General features: G+C 34.5%; 1 protein-coding gene across 2 annotated transcripts in view; it reads left to right on the forward strand.

Moving 5' to 3' along the window:
• Nucleotides 1-251: 251 nt before the first annotated feature.
• The window catches only part of TM2D1 (TM2 domain containing 1), a 50348-nt gene continuing 30918 nt past the window's right edge, over nt 252-19681 (forward strand). For both annotated transcript variants that reach the window (XM_072974321.1, XM_006205404.4), the window contains exons 1-3: nt 252-441; nt 2319-2392; nt 11745-11853. In XM_072974321.1, the coding sequence (XP_072830422.1) occupies nt 284-441; nt 2319-2392; nt 11745-11853 (341 nt within the window). In that variant the 5' untranslated portion in view covers nt 252-283. The remainder of the gene's footprint in view (nt 442-2318; nt 2393-11744; nt 11854-19681) is intronic.

The raw sequence follows: 19681 nt of genomic DNA on the forward strand, positions 1-19681 counted from the left end.
CGTAAAGCGTTTATCGAGTCGCCGGGCGCCGCTGGCACTTCAGCAGATGGAAAAGCCACAGTAAGGTTAGCTCCAGAGTGAGCAGTGGATGGAGGGCAGCTGAGCCGCCTTCTGGCTCTCGAAGACCAATCAGAGCTCTCCCAGGTGATTCCGCGCGCCTAGCGGGAGGACCTACAACCGGCCCTGCACGGTCCCTTTAAGCGCCTCCCTCCCTCCGCCCGCCTCCCGCCTGCGCCCTGACGAAGGCGGAACCGGAAGGCGTGGGGTAAGTGCTGATTCCAGCATGGCGGCCCCCTGGCCCTCCGGGCCGGCTGCTTCCGACACTGTGGCCGCCCGTCTCCTAGGTGTCCTGTGGTTCGTGTTAGTCACCACGGGACCTTGGGGAGCTGCCGCCGGCGGCGGGGAGGAGACACTTAAGTGCGAGGACCTCAAAGTAGGACAATATCCTCTATGAGGAGACCCCGAGAGGGGCAGGGTAGATTGCTGGTCGAGACGGTCGCGGCCCTATACACGGGCTAGGGTTGTACTGAAGGGAACGGTGGTCTGAGTCCTCTAGTGTACAAAGGGACGCTGGGAGGGTGAAGAGAGATGTGAAGGTGGGACGGACCGAGGCCATCCTGTGTGATATTCTTGGAATTTTACTAATCGTTGGCTCTTCCTCTTCTGAGCCACTTTCTTTCTTTTTTTTTTTTTTTTAACCAGTGGGCTTATTTGTTAAACAAGGGCGCTGAAGTATGCCAGGTGTAGAGTTAAGTTAAAGAATTGACAGACCGTACCCTGGAAGTTTGTCGACTTAGGGGGAGACAAGTACGGTAGTTAATAAAGCTAATGTATACTGCCTATTTATTATTAACTTTACGTTTATTACGTTATATCATCTCAACCTCTGTCAGACCCCAGACTGTCAGGGGGCAAGTTTCTGCTCCACTTTGTAACTGTGGACAAATTACTTAAACTCTATTTTCTCATAAATAAAAATATGTATAACAGTGGTATCAACGTAAAGGTCTGTTGTGATAAATTAGTACAGGTAAGTCACTTAGAACAAAGCCTGGCACGTAGTAGGGTCTGCGTGTTACCTATGTAGTTACTGATGAGAAAACTGAGCTTGGAGGGGTTAAGTAGATTTGTTCATTGTAACAGCTCTGATAAGGGGAGAAACAGTATGAAATGGGAGTTACATTCAAATTAAAATAGGTACTTTTGTACAAAACTAGGTAGTTTTATGCAAATTGTAGTACAGAAAATTATATAATAGAAGCCAGAGGTATAAGAAAGATTCTATGAGAGAAAATCTTAATAGTAAGAAAATTCAATCCTGTTGTATTTTTATGTGAGTTGACGGGAGGCAGCCATTATTAGATTTTTATAGACTAGCTCTAATTTGCTGATTAACACTGACCTAGTAAGTTGAGTCATTTTCTTGGCAGAAATGCCAGGGTGATTCTCGCTAAGAAAATAATTGGGTAGTATGAAGAGTCGTGCTTTTTAAATCCTAGAGAGAAGTGGCTAAGCATACAAAATGATATTAACTGGAAAATGTTGTTCGTGGCATAAAGATGAAAACCTTAAACAGGTGTCAGTCTCTGTATCTCCAGAAACATCTTGTGAATACTTATTTCATTTTAGTGTCAGTGAAATAGGAAACAGAAAAGCACCCCCCCCACACACCAAGTGTTTTGAGTAGGTATTAGAGGATAGTTATTATATCTGTTTCCAAAAGCTTTAAAATCCTGTTGGAGAGACCATGTATACCCACTGAAAACAACCATTTTCCCTGCAGTCTGCTGGAAAGTACCCTTGGCTTGGAATCAGGAAACCTGATTTTATTACCTATCACTTACATGACTTTGGATAAGTCATTCAAACTTTGAGCATTAGTTTCCTTCTGTAATGTGAGGATAATAGTATCTCCATCACAGGGTTATTTGTGTTATGTGAAATTATGTATGTGGGGATACTTGGGTCCTGTGAATAATTTGTCAGTTCGCTGGAAACTGTTTTCTTTAACCTGAAGTCCTCTTCAAATAATTTGGTAACGATTTTTATTTTCAGTTTTATTTTGTGCTTTGTGCTTAAACTCGTACTGATCTCCTTTAAAGATACCATCTCTGCTAAAGCTTTTCATGTAATAAATTAATGTTGAGGCATTATTTATTGACACTAAAAGTATATTTGTGTTTGTGCTTGTTGACGTGGACAAACTAACATCCTCTCTTTACGTGTGAATATAAATATAGTATGTAAGATAAGATGTCAAAGACAAAATGCTAATGTTTTATAATGGAATGTAGTTCATATTTCCTTAACTTCTCTACATATATTTGTAAAGATCCAAAAATAAATGATGCTACACAAGAACCAGTTAACTGTACAAACTACACAGCTCATGGTAAGAATTCCAGAAACATGTCTTTAAAAATAATTTTTAAAACTTTATTTCATAGGTCAGTGTGTGATCACTAAAAGTAATCAATAAATGTGTTTTTTCTTGAGTTATAACATTAGTATTTAGTTTCCAGAACAACTTAATACTAGAGAACTGGCTGGGGGTTGTTTAATTTTAAAAAGAATCTTATTCTGTTATAATTATATAAAGCAGGAAGTTTTTTTTAGTTTTCATTCTTTTTTTTAAAAAAAAAACCTTTAGTCAGTTTATGTAGCTTTCTTGATTCCCTTTATTTATCAAGCTGTGTTATGCAAAGATGTTCCTTTAGATTTTTAATATCTCAAAAAGAACTTGAAGTGAGACTTTTAGTCTGGTAAGGTTTAAAAAAGCTCTATCACCCATATCATATACCTGTAAAATATACTTAGGTGCATCCTAAGTATGAAAACAATATGGTAAGGACTTTAAGTATGTATTAGTATTTTCTTAGGTGTTTTGATAATGGATAATACTCTCAACCTAATGATTAAGTTGTTTAGCTTTTTGTTCTAAAGGGATATATATTGGAAAGGAGGCAGATAGTTGTATGTTGGAGCTGTTTGGATTTGGCATTCTTACCTGGCATGGTACATAATAATGGCTAATACATAATTTTGAGAAAAGAACACCTATTGAATATATACTGATTATTTTATGTTTAGACAGGAAATGAGCCAATAATTGATCTTTTCTTTATAAATAAAAGCTATTAAACAGATTCACTATGGAAATGAGATTAAAGGGATGGACTTTTTTGTTGTTGTTACAGCAGAAAAAGTTCACTTTTTCAAAAATATCTTACAGTCAAATAATTGACTTCTTGATTATGAATTTGTATATATTTTATAAAGATCTCCCATGTCTTTTGTCTCTTTGTATTTTGACATACTGTTGGCCCAATTCTTGTCAGCAGAGATATTTGAAAGTAAGTTGTGTTAAACTTTTGTAACATGTTTTGCTACTGTTCTGGAGTAGTGCAGTTTTACCATGTAAACAGTAATAGGTTATATATGTATGATTTGTGTAGTAAATATTGCTTAATATGTATATATTAATTTAGATATGTTAGACTTAAAGGAACTTTGTGAGGAATCCCTTCCTTCTTTAATAGTTTATAAGTATACTCTGTTATTTGCCTGTTCTACAGTTCAGTCTTTTATATTGTGCTTTCAGAATACAGGGGAATAGTGTTAACATACATAAAGAAGAATCAACTTTCAAATAGTCAACCATTTATATGAAATATGTTGCAAACCTGTGAATACTATTGTGACTCAGGTCACTTTAAACTAGGAAGCAGGCAGCTGGCTATCTCAAAGCCTTTTCTAGTCTGCAGAGTTCTTTGTAGGTATGAGGATTTTGAAGGAAGTTATACAACTAAAAAGAATAGTTTCTGACCAAAAAGAGCTCTGCCCTTCAGTTGGGTGTCTCTTTTGTAAAAAGTAAATGTGAATTCACTTAAGTAATTATTGATAAATAAGTTTACAAACAAATACAAAATCAGATGATCAGACTGCTAGGAAGTATAAAGGATTTGGAAGTGTTACGGTACCATCTTGGCCTGTCAGGTAAGTAATCATAGATGATGTAAGTGGAGAGCTACAGGAAAATAAAGTGGAGGCTTTCTGTATGAGGGAGTGATATGATTATTCATTTGGAGAGAATGAACTGTAAGTGCCTGACAATCTTAGAACACATACACAATTTTGTGGATTAATAAATAAATGACTTTATTATGGTTGTAAAAAGAAAATAAAGTTTGAGACAAGTATGAGTCCCAGGGCTTCTGCATATAGATGTATAATTTGTGCATGACCCAGAAGTATCCAGCCATGATCTGGGATAGATTCTATCAGCACGGCCTAGCCCAGTTCTCATGAGGCTATGTCTGTCCACAGGAGGTTTTTTTGGTTTTTTTTTAATTTGGGGTTTTTGGGGGTGGGAGCAGGGTAATTAGGTTTATTTATTTATTTAATGGAAGCACCGGGAATTGAACCCACGACCTCACGCATTCTAAACAAGGCTCTACCACTGAGCTATCCCCACTCCACCCCCAGGAATTTTTTTAAATTGTCCGTTTTTAAACACACAAGGGCTAGTGGAGTGGCAGTGGTGAATCACTTCCAGGTCCTGATTAGAGAGGACATCAAAATGAGTCTTGAAACATGCTTTTTGGTTGTAGCATAAAACTGATTAACAGGAGAAAAATACTAGAGTTGTGAAAAGTGTTAGCTAAATGATCTCTCTCATTCCTCTAGCCAAAATTTTTCTTCCTGTTTTTCCAGTGAGTATATGAAGGACTATTGTCAAATCCTCAAACTAAGTTTAATTTTCTTAAACTATACATTTTGGGTAGACGTAAGTAGGAGGAGTGTTTTACAAAGAGGGGAATTTGGGGGTGGAGAGTAAGAATTGGGACCAAGGGCAGAGGAGATTCAACTACAACAGTAAACTACTGTGATCTTGAAATGGTTGCCAGTTAGCCCAATAGCAGTTAACAGACATCTTTATTTATTGAGAAATTATTTGTAATAAATTTAATAATTAAGTAGATTAAAATAAATGGATCAAAACAATTAACTTAATAAAAATTTATAAAATATTTATGATTGGGAAATTATTTATTGAGAAGATATTGTACGACAGGCTTCTGCTAAGTGATATGGATGCTATGTGAAGGAAGACATTTTCTGCCCTCAGGGAGTGTTTGGTATAGATTATATAGACATATATAAGCAAGTGTTTCCAATTTTCCCATCAGTGAAATACAAAAGTATTTAAACTCCATTTCCAGAAATTTTGCTCTGGTCCTTTGGCAGAGGTTTTTTGTTATTATTATTATTAAGTTATTGAAATATATTTACAGGAAAGTAGGTATAACTCAAATAAATTTTCACAAACTGAACACCCCTGTGAATGCTTCCAGATCAAGAAACAACATTTTAAATGTGCCAGAAGCCCCCCCCATGCTCTCTTTGTAGTCCTACCCTGCCTTAATGATACCAGTATTCTAACTTCTAGCACAAATTAGTTATGCAAAGAGTATGCTATTTTTAAACTTTTTATTTGGAGATAATTTCAATCTTAGAGAAAAGTTATAAGAATAGTACAAAGAACACCCATATACCTTCTCCCCAGATTCACCCATGGTCAACACATTACCCTTCTTGCTTTATCATTGTGCATTCATGCATGCTCTCTGTCTCTCTCAATTTGTGTGTACACATTTTGTCCCTTAAATACGTTTATGTTTTTCCTAAGATAGCAACGTTTTCCTGTAATCAGTTCAGTTGTAAACTTCAGTAAATTCAATATTAATGCACATACTCTGCCATCCATGTTGTGATTTTGTCACATTACTCGGATAAAGCCTTAATAGCATTTCCCCCCAGTATAGGATCCCAAGATCAGGTTTTGCCTTTAGCCTTAAACTTGAGTATTTCCACAGCTTTGTCTTTAATGACACTGACATGTTTGAAGACTACAATCTCCTCAATTTTAATAGGATGTTCCTCATTTGGGATTGTCTTAATATTTCCTTATGATTAGATTTAGTTTATACATCCCAGGGTGGAAAATTATATAAGTGATAGGGTGTCCTCAGTATCTGAGGTATGTGATGTCCATCTGCCTCTCGATGATGGTGGTAAATCACTCAGATTTTCACACTGTATAGTTAATACTTTTTCCCTTTGCAACTAATAAACAGTCTTTGGGGAGACTCATGCAGATATCCTATTCCTCATCAAAAACTTCCCCTAGACTTAGCGTCCATGGTAATTTTGCCCGAATCATTCTTTACTGTGATAGTTGCAAAATGATGACTTTCCAACTCCAGCATTTCCAGAGGAGAGCTATCTTAATATGGGGAATATGAAGACAGGGTTGGCTTTTACCAGCTTTATCTTTTGCTTTCACCCTAGTTCTAGGTTGACACATTTAATTATCTAGACATTATGCAATGTAACCTGTTACAGAGATCATACCGAGTCTGACCCTTTTATTTGACAGATCAAGACTAGATTCCAGAGGCATGATGTTAACTGGAGTAGGATCCCAAACCACTTCCTCCTTAGGTCAGTCCTTTTTACTGTTATGAAACTTCATTGATTACGTTGTTTCTAGTTTAGCTTTTATGCATTTATAAAACAAAGCTGTTTCTTTTTTTTTAATAATTGGGGAATACTGTGTATATGGCTTAAATTGATGGCATCCAAATTTTAGACATTGGTCAAGAGCGAAACTTCTTGCAAGAAAACTGCAAATTGAATAGTTCTCAGACTTGTAGCATTGTTGCTTAATTTTGTGCACTAGTTAACATTTATTAATAACTAGCTGTATTAATCTTGTCCTGTTGACTTATTTTTGCTTGTTCCTGAAATCAGTGTAAGGATGGCATTATCATGGCTTTATGGAAAGAATATTGATTAAGAATAATGAGTGTTAGTCTAGAACTTATAGAATATTACCTGTTTATGAGATTTTGGCCAACTCATTTAATTTCTTGGAACCTCAGTTTAGTTTTTCTGTTTGTAAAGGGAAGAAGAAAAAGGAACATATCACTAGTTCTACCTACTAAACAGGTTTTTTAAAAAAAATGAGTCAAATGAAATCATTATAAAAATGAATAAACCAGGGTTGTAGGCTTCTGTTGAATTAATTTCATTTCACAAAATCTTCTATTAATTTTACAGCCACTCACAGTGTTGTATTCATTTTTCATGCCAGGTTCATTGTCTCGGGCTTCTCAATGTTGAAGTTCACTAATTTCCGAAAATAAGGAACCTAACACTTGTTGAACACTTCTAACCAAGCACCATATGTTACATATCATATGCTTTTAATATGTGTATAGTAGCATTACAAGGGTGTAATCCCATTTCACAGATTACAAAACAAGATTCAGTGAGGTTTTGTAACTTGCCCCAAAAAACATACTAGTTAAGTGACTGAGTTTGGACTTAAACCCAGATTTGTCTGTGGTTCTAAAGTCCTGCTCTTTGGAGTTCTCTGTCAGTTCAAACAAATCTAACCAGTTTCAATGTTTCTCTAATTTATTATTTTCTCATGTTGTCTCTCTTTATACTTAGAGCAGCAGCTCACCCTTTCTCACTACATAATTTTCATTCATTGAAATAATTAGCTCATACTTCTGTCAAACTTCTCTAGAATTGTTGTGGTAATGTAGTTTTCCTTGCACTCTGGTACTTCCACTATTTGTATCTTTAGTGAGGTTCTAAGCCTGGAGCACTGGGAATTTTTCTTTTATCTGTCTCATTGAATACAAAGCAGCTCATATTGAATATAAATCATTTCTTATAGTAGAAATGATAAAATAGCATGGAAAACTAAAATGGTCAAAATATGGGCATTTGAACAATTGACAGTATCTAACAAAAATAGAAAGATATGATTTCTTAGTTTTTAATATTTTTATAAGGCATCTTTACAACTCACCTATAAATGTTTAATCTTTTAAAATTTTGTACAGGAACCTGTAATCTCAAAAACAGTGCCTTTCTATTATGTAAGGTGTATTGGACAATAAACACATCAGGAATCATAATTACATTGTTTTATGTTGCAACTATCTCTTTAAGATCTGATTTTAGATAGTCTGCAAGAAGATCTAACAAGGTTGTAGGACACAAAAGTGATAGCTTCAAACTGAGCAAGTGCAAGGTAATAATACATTTAGAGAAAAATTGTCCAAAGTTTAGTTATAGTCTGTTTTATTGCACAGTTTTCTAATACAGAGCTTAATTATTTTGAGGATTTGAAAAAAACTTTAAAGGTGCTGTTTGAAGAAAAACTTGTGTTTATCTATAGATAATCCTTTAGATCACTTCTTTGTAGAGGTGAAATGGTCCTCATCAAGGCAAAAAACCTAACTTTTTAAACCAGACATCTTTTTTTTTAATGATTAATTTTATTTATTTATTTTAATTAATATATAGTCAGTTTACAATGCTGTGTCAATTTCTGGTGTACAGCAGAATGTTTGTCATACATGTACATGTATATATTCCTTTTCAGATTATTTTTCACTATAGGTTATTACAAGATACTGAATAAAGTTTTAAAAAATAAACACATAGAAATAGAGCAATAGGAGTGCTTGTCTGTTTCACACTAAAAGCAAGGTGATACATTTAAAATCCAGGAAGGTTTGGAAGGCTCATGCACAATGCAGCAGAATTAGTGTTTTATCCTTTCTTGTGGGTGAATAGGTATTATGTTCAGTGAAAGTGACAGATGCAGAAGGACACACAGTGTGTGATTCCATTTACAGGAAATGTCCAGAACAGGCAAATCCACAGACACAAAAAGTGGATTTGTGGTTGTCAGGGGCTGGGGATGGGGTGTGACTGCTCATTAAACCAGACATATTTTGGCTGACTTACCTACCTGATGCCAAACTTGGTCTTCAAGCTGGAGTACGTGTACTCTGGGGTTAGACAGAGCTTTTCAAGAGGTAAATAGGTATCGATGGTGAATTCGTTTCCTAGGGCTGTTACAACAGTGTTTCAAACTGGGTGGCCTCAAACAGCAGACATTTACCATCTCACAATTCTGGAGGCTAGAAGTCTAAAATCAAGGTGTTGGCAGGGCCATGTTCCCTCTCAAACTCTCGGTAGAATCATTTGTTCCTTTTTTGAGCTGCTGGGCTAGCAGCAATCCTTAGCTTTCCTTGGCTTGCAGCAGCATCTATGTAGTCTCTGCTTCTGACTTCACACTGCATTCTGCCTGTATGTCTTCACATCATCTTCGCGTGCACGTATGTGTGTTCATTCGATTTCCCTTTTTAAGGATACCAGTCTTAACTCGACTAGGGCCCACCCTGAAAAGACCCTATTTCCAAGTAAGGTCACTAAGGGTTAAGAGTTTCCAACATATCTTTTTGGAAGGTAACAGTTCAGGCCACAGTATGTCTTTTATATGTGTACTTTTTCCTACAATTGATGTAAAATTTCTGAATTTTAAGGAAGAGTTGTTTCATATCCTCTGTTGGATCATGATGGCTATCAAGTTGCTGCGTTATTTAGATCCATTTTAAAGAATGCTATAATATTTAAATGTTAATGGCAGCATTTACAATATACTGGAAATAATATTTTTCCCAATCATTTAAATCTATAGTGAAAAATTTTGAATGTCAACTTAGAAAATGTGTGAGGGATTATATGGTTTTAAAAAATTTTTAAGGAGTGTGTGAGCAAACTTTTTGGCAAGCCACTGACTCTTGAGCAATGTTCTTCACCCTTGTACTATTAATGTTTTAGACATTAGGTGATTTAGGTGATTCTTTATTGTGAAGAGGCTGTCTTGTGCATTGCAGGATATTTAGAAGCATCTCTGGCCTCTACCCACTAGACGCCAGGAACAGCTTCCCAGTTGTGGCACGCAAACATGTCACCAGACATTGCCAAATATTCCCTGGAAAGCAGAATTGGCCCCCATCATTGAAATAGGGCATATTGATCTCATTTCAGTTGGTAACATAGAATGTATATTAGCATTTCAGACATATGCTCATCCCAATTTTGAGTTGTATACTATATAACTACAGTCAAAAGCATGGTCTGAGATGACAGATCAAGAGATATAACCAGGGGACATGACAATAATTCATATAGCCAGTAAGTGTTATCCCTATATTAAGGCAGGTGACCAAATAGCTACATATAAATCATCTGTTAATTTTTGCCCCACCTCTGTAGATCTTAACATTTTAAGTCTTTGCTTATATCTGAAGTCAGGGTAAGAAATGGCTATGTGAAAAAAAAAAAAAAAAAAGAAATGGCTATGTGGAAAACCTCTGTTGTTTTGTAGAAGTTCTTATTGAGGACCTTCTCTATTACATTCTGTTACCCTTGTGTCATGAACCAAACCAAGTTCCCACAGTGATTTAGAGGTGAACTGGTATACTTTCTTTAAGTTATATCACAGTAGCTGTAAAACTTTTTGCTTAACTACCAGGAAGCTCTGAGCTAAATTTCTGGTATTGCACTATCTTCCCTTAGTTGTTTCCTAGTATAATTATTACTTCCCTTTCTCTCTTCTCTTCATTTTATTACTTTTTTTCTTGTTTAAATCTCTCTCAGTTATATTGAATCTGTGTGTTTTAGCATAAGCATCGTCTTGTTTTGGAAATGTTAATAAATTAAATAAATAAAGTTTATGGGATGATAGAGTTTGAACTGTCAGTAACCCAGCAAAAGGGTATAAAGTCATTATAGAATTTTTTTCTGGCATCATTCTCTCAGTGTACTACTCCAGCCTAAGAAAGGACAATGATTTATTGGAAATCTTAAGATAAGTATAAAGTAGAAAATAAATACCATTTTTCTCTCGTAATAAAACCTGGGGGTCTCTATGTTTGCGTTTTTTTTTTAAGACTATTATACCAAGTTCTATTTTCATTTTCTCAAAAAAAAAAAAAATCTGTACTTACTGATGCTAAACATAGAGATAAGCATTTACTAAAACTAGCCTAAAAATATTTGTACCTTTTAGTTAGAAATGGTGAAGGAGGAAAAGGCACTAACATTTATTGAATACCTACTAAATGCTGTGCCTTGTGCTAGGTAATTTATATCACATTTAATCCCCACAATAGTCTTATGATGTGGGTGATCTTAGTGCTATTTTTACCTACAAGGAATCCAAGGTTCTGAAAAAGGCAATGCACAGATAGGTCATTCTTGTTCTGAAGTTTTTGCTCTTTACAGATACAAATAATATACTATAACAAATCCTAGAGGGAATAGAGAAACAAATATATTTAGAATAAGTAAAAAATCTATTTAGAATAGATAAAGAAGAATCTTAGTTTACTGTAGCCAACATCTATAAGAATTTTATAAACTAAAAATACAAAATCAGATTATGTTAAATTTAATGAATTATTCAATGAGTTACCAACAAAAATTCGAGAAGTATTCTTTATCCTAGAGATGAAATAAAGAATAGTAACATTATGCAGTTCTTTGTCACCTTTGCCAAAGGCAGGAGACTGAGCTCGATGGGTCTTGAATCCAACCCAATGTGGTAATTCTTATGCTTTTGTGTTGAGACCACAATATCATATTATCTTTATCTTGTACATGAATATATACATATACATATACATTTTATATATATAAAATGTAGCTTTTCCTAACTAAATTAAAATCCAGATGTGATGTTGGGAGGTGGTTTGAATTAAAATTATATTTTCTTGTGTGCTTTGATAGTGTAAAAAAAAAAAAACAAATTATATACCTTACCACAGGAAAAAAAATAATAGATTCTTGCTTTTTTTTCCTGTCTTTAGTTCCATGTTTTCCAGCACCCAACATAACTTGTAAGGATTTTGGTGGCAATGAAACACATTTTACCGGAAATGAAGTTGGTTTTCTCAAACCCATATCTTGCCGAAATGTGTAAGTATGTTACTGAAGCTAAATTTTCAGATTACTTGCCTATGTTGTATTTTGATTACATGGAGTGAAGAGGTAAAGAGTGAATTTACAAGGATGATCCTGCACTAGTATAATTTTTATCTTTTTGCTTATGTCAAAAAGCCTCTATTTTAAGTATGTATATTGTTTTACAAATGCAGTTTACCAACCAAGTAAAGTAAAGCTCAGCAGTTCACTATGTGTGATAAATTAAGACTGAATGGCCTCATGCCATGTCAGTTCAGCCAGTTTATGCTACCAAATGAGTTATGGAAAAATTCTGTTTTCAAAAACCGGGGGATTTCTGGACTGCAAATAAGGTATTATGTACCCGTAGTATTAAAAGTACACCACTTAGTAATCATTTGCATTTTGAAACTTGGTTTCATTCTTTGTAATAATAGATATGGATGATGAATGGTAATGTTAAACAGAATTCAAAAGTTAGTTTAGTATATTAAGACAAGTGGTTTTATTTTCTTGAGAATGTTCTTTGTTTAGAGGACTTTTAAGATTGCTGTTTATTTTTCTACAGTAAAGCTAACAGTTTATTTTTATATTTATGCTTTGTACTGAAAACATGATTTAGTTTTACCCACTTTATTGCTGGCATTATATTTTTGCCTTTTAACTGTACGTTGTTGCATTTTATTTGATGGCACCAATTTTACAGTTGTATCAAGAAACCATCACTATTTGACTATTCTGCCAATTTTATTAGAATTCCTAGAAATTACTATTAGAGTCTTTTTTTTCTTTTGACCCTACTTCACAGAGTTAATAAGGAGCTTTAGATTCTGTCTTGCTGTGTAATCCAATCACTTTAAGCTTCTTGGGTTCCAAGATTTCTCATTAGTAAAGTAAAAGTAAAAATTGTTAAAAGGAATTATTTCCAAAGTACTTACATATGGTTTAGTCAGTTTTTGAATTTATAGATTGATTTCCAAATAACAAATAATGTATTAAGTGCTCATCCAAGATATCATAGGTTGTAATACAGGTAAGAACAGCTAACCACTTAGATTGGAACCCTGGAGGTTCATATTACCTGTAATGGTAATACCACAATGGTCTGCCACTTAATTTCCAAGTTAACTCCAATTTTTCTTTTAGTGTCTCTAAGTGGATTAGGCTCAGGGCAACTGAGCTGAACTAATCATGCTCACAAGACATTGATGTCAATTATGATAAGAAATATAACTATCAAGGAAACCAGTTGCTCCAAGTCTATTGGCCAATGTATCTCCCTCTTGTAGTTAAGTCTACAGTTCCAAAATAGAACTTGCTTAATGAGCATTGAATCAGAACACGGGGAGTTAGATTGATGGATAATTTTAATGGTAAATCACAAAATTAAGATAACTTGATATATCACTTTCCTTTATCAGAATATTCAATACATACTTACCAAATAGCCAGCTGCTGGTCGGCGACTGAATAAAGACTCATAGACAAATTCTTAGTCATTGAGTGTCCCTTTTCCAGTTTACATATTTTCCTTCTGTTAGCGTATTCTTTTTCAAACTTATATAATATTGATACTTGATTTAAACTCCATCTCAATTTTGCAGACATAGCCATTCTATAATATATTCTTCAGCAACTGAAGTGTAGTAATTATGTCTGATTGGTTACCAAGTCACACACTTGTTTATACTGGCCACCTATATTAGTTGGAGCAGCCTAACTCCTGTAACAAATGTCTTTAGAATTTCAGCGGCTTAACACAGTAAATGTTATTTCTCAGCCACGTCATAGTCCGATTTGTGTTGGCTTGGAGGTCTGGATGGGGTAAAGGAAGTAATGGCTTCTCCATGCAGTCACGCAGGGGCCTTGTTCTTTTCATCTTGTGGGTTTGCTTCCTCTAGTCCTTCAAATCCTTTCCATTCAGCTAGCAGATGGGAAAGAGAAGAGGGAACCCATGTAGGAATGTTTCATGGGCCAGACGTAGAAATGGTATATATCACTTTTATTCTCATTCCATTGGCCAAAACTCAGTTTTGGCTACACTTAAGTGTAAGGTGAGCTAGAATACACACAGGCATACCTCAGAGATATTGCAGGTTTTGTTCCAGACCAGCACAATAAAGCAAGTCACAGATACTTTGGTTTCCCAGTGCATATAAAAATTATGTGTACACTATATGTAGTATATAAAAAAATAATGCTGTTGGAAAAATGGCGCCAGTAGACTTGCTCGATGCAGAGTTGCCACAAACCTTCAATTTGTAAAAAGTGCAGGATCTGCGAAGTGCAATAAAGCAAAGCACACTAAAACAAGGTATGCCTGTAGTTTAGCTGTACGTCCATGAGAAAAAGAATGATTTGGTGAACACTTAGACAAATCTCTGCTGCACCACCAGTTTTCAGATTATTCTTTAGGGTGACTTACTTATATAGATAATTGGTTTTCTAATTTCATTCCCCTTCCCAGCCAAGCTTTCTGAGAGGCTTGTTTCTATAATATTTATCTTTTGTGAATTTTCCAGTATAATGCAGTATGGCTTTTGGCCATGCTGAAATTCACCAGCGATCTTTGTTGCTTTATCAAATGGATATTTATAGTGCACATCTTAATCCTTCTACAGCATTTGGCATTCCCTTAAAATACTTTCTTTCCTTGACTTCTAGTATAAAACACACTTCTGTTTCCTTTGATTCTAGTTCCTTTCCTTCTTCCTTAAATCTTGATATCCCCAAAGATTCCTTTTCTCTTTTTCATTTGTCTACCTCTTTGTTTCTCTCACCATCTTTATATAAAGGTCCTAAACTGAATCTGTCATCTTTTTCTTCAAATCATTCCCTTAGTCTGGCTGCTTCTGCCTTCTTAATATTTCCCAATTTTGTTCCCTTTTCCCTCCCACTGCTACTACTCAGTAGGTTATAGCTTGAGTTTCTGCAAAACCTCCCAATTTATTTCTCTACTTCTAGTCTGGTGCCCTATTCTAATGTAAATGGAGACACCTCTGCCCTCAGTTTAAAATCTGACATCTTTGTAACATTAGATGCATAAACAGGATCTCTGGGCTGTTTACCAACTCCCTGAAGATGTCCTGATTGTGGTGCAATTCAAAAAACGGGATTGTAAGCAGGAGACTGACATGAGCAGATTTGACTTTAAAATAACTACAGCTACCTCTATTTTTTTACTCCTCTTTGCAGCAACTCCTTGAGTTATCTAATATTTCTTTTCTTGAAGTTTTTTCTTCCAGCCTTTTTAAAAAAACTGAAGTTAACATTAGTTTGTAACATTATATAAGTTTCATGTGTACAGCAGTATAAATCAGCTGCTGTATACACTACAGAGTGCTTACCACCAAAAGTCTAGTTTCCATCCATCACCATACAATTGACCCCTTTTACCCATTTCACCCACCTCCCACCCCCTTCACCTCTGACGACCACCAGTCTGTTCTGTTTCTATGTTTGGTTTTATTTTGGGTTTTTGAGGTTTTTTATTCCACATATGAGTGAAATCATATGGTATTTGTCTTTCTCCATCTGACTTATTTCACCTAGCATAATATCCTTAAGGTCTATCCTGTTGTCACGGATGGCAAGAGTCCTGTTTTTTTTTTTTTTTTTTAGTGGCTGAGTAGTAGTCTTGTGTATATATAACACACCTTCTTTATCTATTCATTCATTGGTGGGCAACTTAGGTTGTTTCCATATCTTGGCTGTTGTAAATAATGCTGCAGTGAACATTGGAGTGCATATATCTTTTTAAATTAGTGTTTTCTTGTTCTTTGAATAAATACCTAGAAGTGGAATAGCTAGATCATATGGTAGTTCTATTCTTAATTTTTGAGGAATCTCCATACTGTTTTTCATAGTGGCTGCTCCAGATTACATTCCCATGAACAATGTATAAGGATTCCCTTTTCTCCACATCCTCCCCAACATCTTGTTTTTTCTTGTCTTTATGATAATAGCCTTTCTAATGTGTGTGAGATGATACCTCATTGTGGTTTTAATTTGCATTTCTCTGATGATTGTGATGTTGAATATCTCTTCAAGTGCCTGTTGGCCATCTGTATGTCTTCAATGGAAAAATGTGTTTTCCTATCCTGTACTCATTTTTCAATCGGGTTGTTTGTTTTTTGTTGTTAAGTTGTATGATAAAGATTGCATTGAATCTCTTGATTGCTTTAGGTAATATGTATATTTTAACGGTGTTAATTCTTCCAATTCATAAGCATGGGTTATTTTTACATTTCTTTATATCTTCTTCAGTTTCTTTCAATAATGTCTTATAGTTTTCAATGTACAGGTCTTTACCTCCTCGATTACATTTATTCCTAGGTATTTCATTCTTTTTGTTGCAGTTGTAAATGGGATTGTTTTCTTAATTTATCTTTCTATCTGTTTTTAGTATATAGACATAACAGATTTTTGTGTATTGATTTTGTATCCTGCAGTTTGACTGTATTTATTAATTCTAATAGTTTTTTTGTGGTGTCTGTAAGTTTTTCTGTGTATAAAATTATGTCATCGACAAATACTGACAGTGTTACTTCTTCCTTGCCAATTTAGATGTCTTTTATTTCTTTTTCTTGCCCAGTTGCTCTGGTTATTATGTTGAATAAGAGTGGCAAGAGTGTATATCCTTGTCTTGTTCTTGTTCTTAGAGGGGTAGCTTTCAGTGTTTCACTGTTGAATATAATGGTAGCTGTGTGTTCCTCCTCATATACTGCCTTTATTATGTAGAGGTACATTCTTCTGTTTTCATTTTATTGAAAGTGTTTATCATAAATGGATGTAGAGTCTTGTCAAATACTTTTCTGCATCTAGTAAGATGATCATGTTATTTTTACTCATTTTGTTAATATGTTGTATCACACTGATTTACAGATACTGAGTTATCCTTGCATCCCTGAAATAAATTCCACTTGATCATGGTGTATAATCCTTTTAATGTATTATTGTGTTTAGTTTGCTAATATTTTGTTGTGGATTTTTGCATCTGTGTTCATCAGATATTGGCTTGTAATTTTTTTTTGTGGTGTCCTTGTCTGGTTTTGGTATCAGAATAATGTTGGTCTTGTAAAATGAGTTAGGAAGTGTTCTCTTCAATTTTTTGGAAGAAGTTGAGAAAGTTAGGTATTAAGTCTTTGAATGTTTGGTAGAATTCACCAGTGAAGCCATCTGGTCCTGAACTTTCATTTTTTGGGAGGGTTTTTTTTTTTATTATTATTACTGTTTCAGTCTCTTTACTACTGATCAGTCTATTCAGATTTTCTGTTTCTTAATGATTCAGTCTTGGAAAGTTGTATCATTCACAAATTTATCTATTTCTTCTGAGTTGTCCAATTTGTTGGCATACAGCTATTCATAGATGTCACTTATAATCCTTTGTATTTCTTTGGTATCCATTGTAATTTCTTTTGTTTCTGATTTTATTTTATTTTATTTTTTTGCAGTGAGTCTAGCTAAAGGTTTGTCAATTTTGTTTATCTTTTCAAAGAACCAAAGAACTTTTCATTGATCTTTTCTCTCATCATTTCAGTCTCTATTTATTTTCACTCTTATTTTTATTATTTCTTTCCTTCTACTGCCTTTGGGCTTCATTTGTTCTCCTTTTTTAATCCCTTTAGGTCTATGGTTAGATTATTTATGGTTTTTCTTATTTCTTGAGGTAGACCTGTATTTCTGTAATAAACTGTTCACTTAGTACTACTTTTGCTGTGTCTCATAATTTTTGGTATGTCTTATTTTCATTTTCATTTGTTTCCAGATATTTTTAAGATTTCTCCTTTGATTTTTTTTCATTGACCCAGTAGTTGTTCAGTAGCATGTTGTTTAATCTCCATGTTTGTGATTTTTCCAGTGTTCTTCTTGTAGTTGATTTCTAGTTTCATACCACTGTTTTCGGAAAATGCCTAATAAATTTATTGAGGCTTGTTTTGTGTCCGAGTATATGGTCTATTTGTGATAACATTCCATATGCACTTGAGAAGTATGTGTATTCTGCAAACTTTGGATGGAACGTTGTATATATCTATTCAGTCTATTGGTCTAATGTTTCATTTAAAGCCATCTATTCCTTGTTCTCTTTCTGTCTGGATGATCTAACCATTGATGTACATAGGGTGTTAAAATCTCCTACTCTTTAGATCTGTTGATAATACTTTATATATTTTGGTGCTCCTTTGTTAGGTACATATATATTAATAAATGTTATGTTTTCTTGATGGAGTGTCACCTTTATCATTAGTATCTAATATCCATCTTTGTCTCTTGTTACCTTTTTTGGTTTGAAATCTATTTCGTGTGATTTGAATATGGCTACATCTCCTTTCTTTTGGCTGCCATTTGCTTGGAGTATCATTTCCCATCTGTTTACTTTGAGCCTGTGAGTATCTTACAACTGAGAAGAATCTCCTGGAGGTAGCATATAGTTGGGTCTTATTTTGTAATCCATCCAGTCATTCTGTCTTTTGATTGGTGAATTCAGTCCATTTACATTTAGTGTGATTATTGATGTATGAAGACTTGGTACTGCCATTTTATTTATTTTTTCTGGTTGTTCTATAGTTCCTTCTATTTCTTGTGTTTCTGTCTGCCATTTTAGTTTGGTGGTTTTCTATGATTTTTTTTCAGTCTTCTGTTTTCATGTTTCATGTCTCTGTACATATTTTTGTTTTGTGGTTATCATGAGGTTTGTATAAACATCTTAAAGATAAAGTAGTCCTTTTTGCTGGTAGCATCTTATCCTCATATGCCTATACAGGTTCCATCCTTTTCCTCTCCCTCTTTATGTTTTTGTTGTCATAAATATTTATCTTAATATAAAATGTTGTGAGTTTGTTACCAAGTTTTTGTAGCTATAGTTATTTTTAATGCTTTCTTCCCCTTTAAACTTCATGCTATAACTAATTATTTAACAACCTATTCTGTTATACAGTTGCAACTTTCTGAATCTATCTATTACTTTACTCAGTTTTGCGTACTTTTGCCTTTTCATTTTTCATTTCAAGTAGAAGAGCTTATTTCAACATTTCTTGTAAGGCATGTCTAGTGGTGATAAACTCACTCAACTTTTGTTTGTCTGGGAATGCCTTCATTTTTCCTTTATATCTGAATGGTACTTTTGCCAAGAGTATCCTTGGCTGACAGTTATTATCTTTCAATATTTTGAGTTTGTCATTACATTCTCTCCTGGCATGTAGAGTTTTTGCTGAGAAATCTGCTGATTGCCTAATAGGGGTACCTTTGTAGGATATTATCTTCTTTTTCCCTGGCCACCTTTAAAACTATTTCTTTGTCATTGACTTTTGGTAGTTTTAATATAATTTGTCTTGGAGAAGGTCTTCTGTGTTGAAATAATTAGATATTCTATTAGCTTCATGGACGTATATCTAGTTGCTTTCTTAGATCTGGGAAGTTTCAGCTATTTCTTTCAATAAGCTCTCTGCACCCTTCTAACCTCACTTCTCCTTCTGGGATACCCATTGTCCTTATGTTGCCTTTTCTAATGGAGTCATTAGTTCTTGTAGAGTTTCCTCATTAAAAAAAGAAATCTTAGTTCTCTCCTCTTTTACGAGAATCATTTCTCAATTTCTGTCTTTGAGATCACTAATTCTCTCTTCCATATGGTCTGCTCAATTTCCATTGCTTTCTAATGCATTCTTTATCTCATTGAGTTCTTCAGCTCTATAATTTCTGTTTGATTCTTTTTTTGGAGTTTCAATCTCTTTGATAAAGTATTCCTTCTGTTCATTGATTTTATTCCTCAGCTTATTGAACTGTCTTTCTGAGTTTTCTTATAGCTCATTAAGTTTCTTCCTGATAGCTATTTTGAATTCTCTGT

This window comes from Vicugna pacos, chromosome 13 (assembly GCF_048564905.1).
Source record: "Vicugna pacos chromosome 13, VicPac4, whole genome shotgun sequence".
Taxonomy (NCBI): Eukaryota; Metazoa; Chordata; class Mammalia; order Artiodactyla; family Camelidae; genus Vicugna; species Vicugna pacos.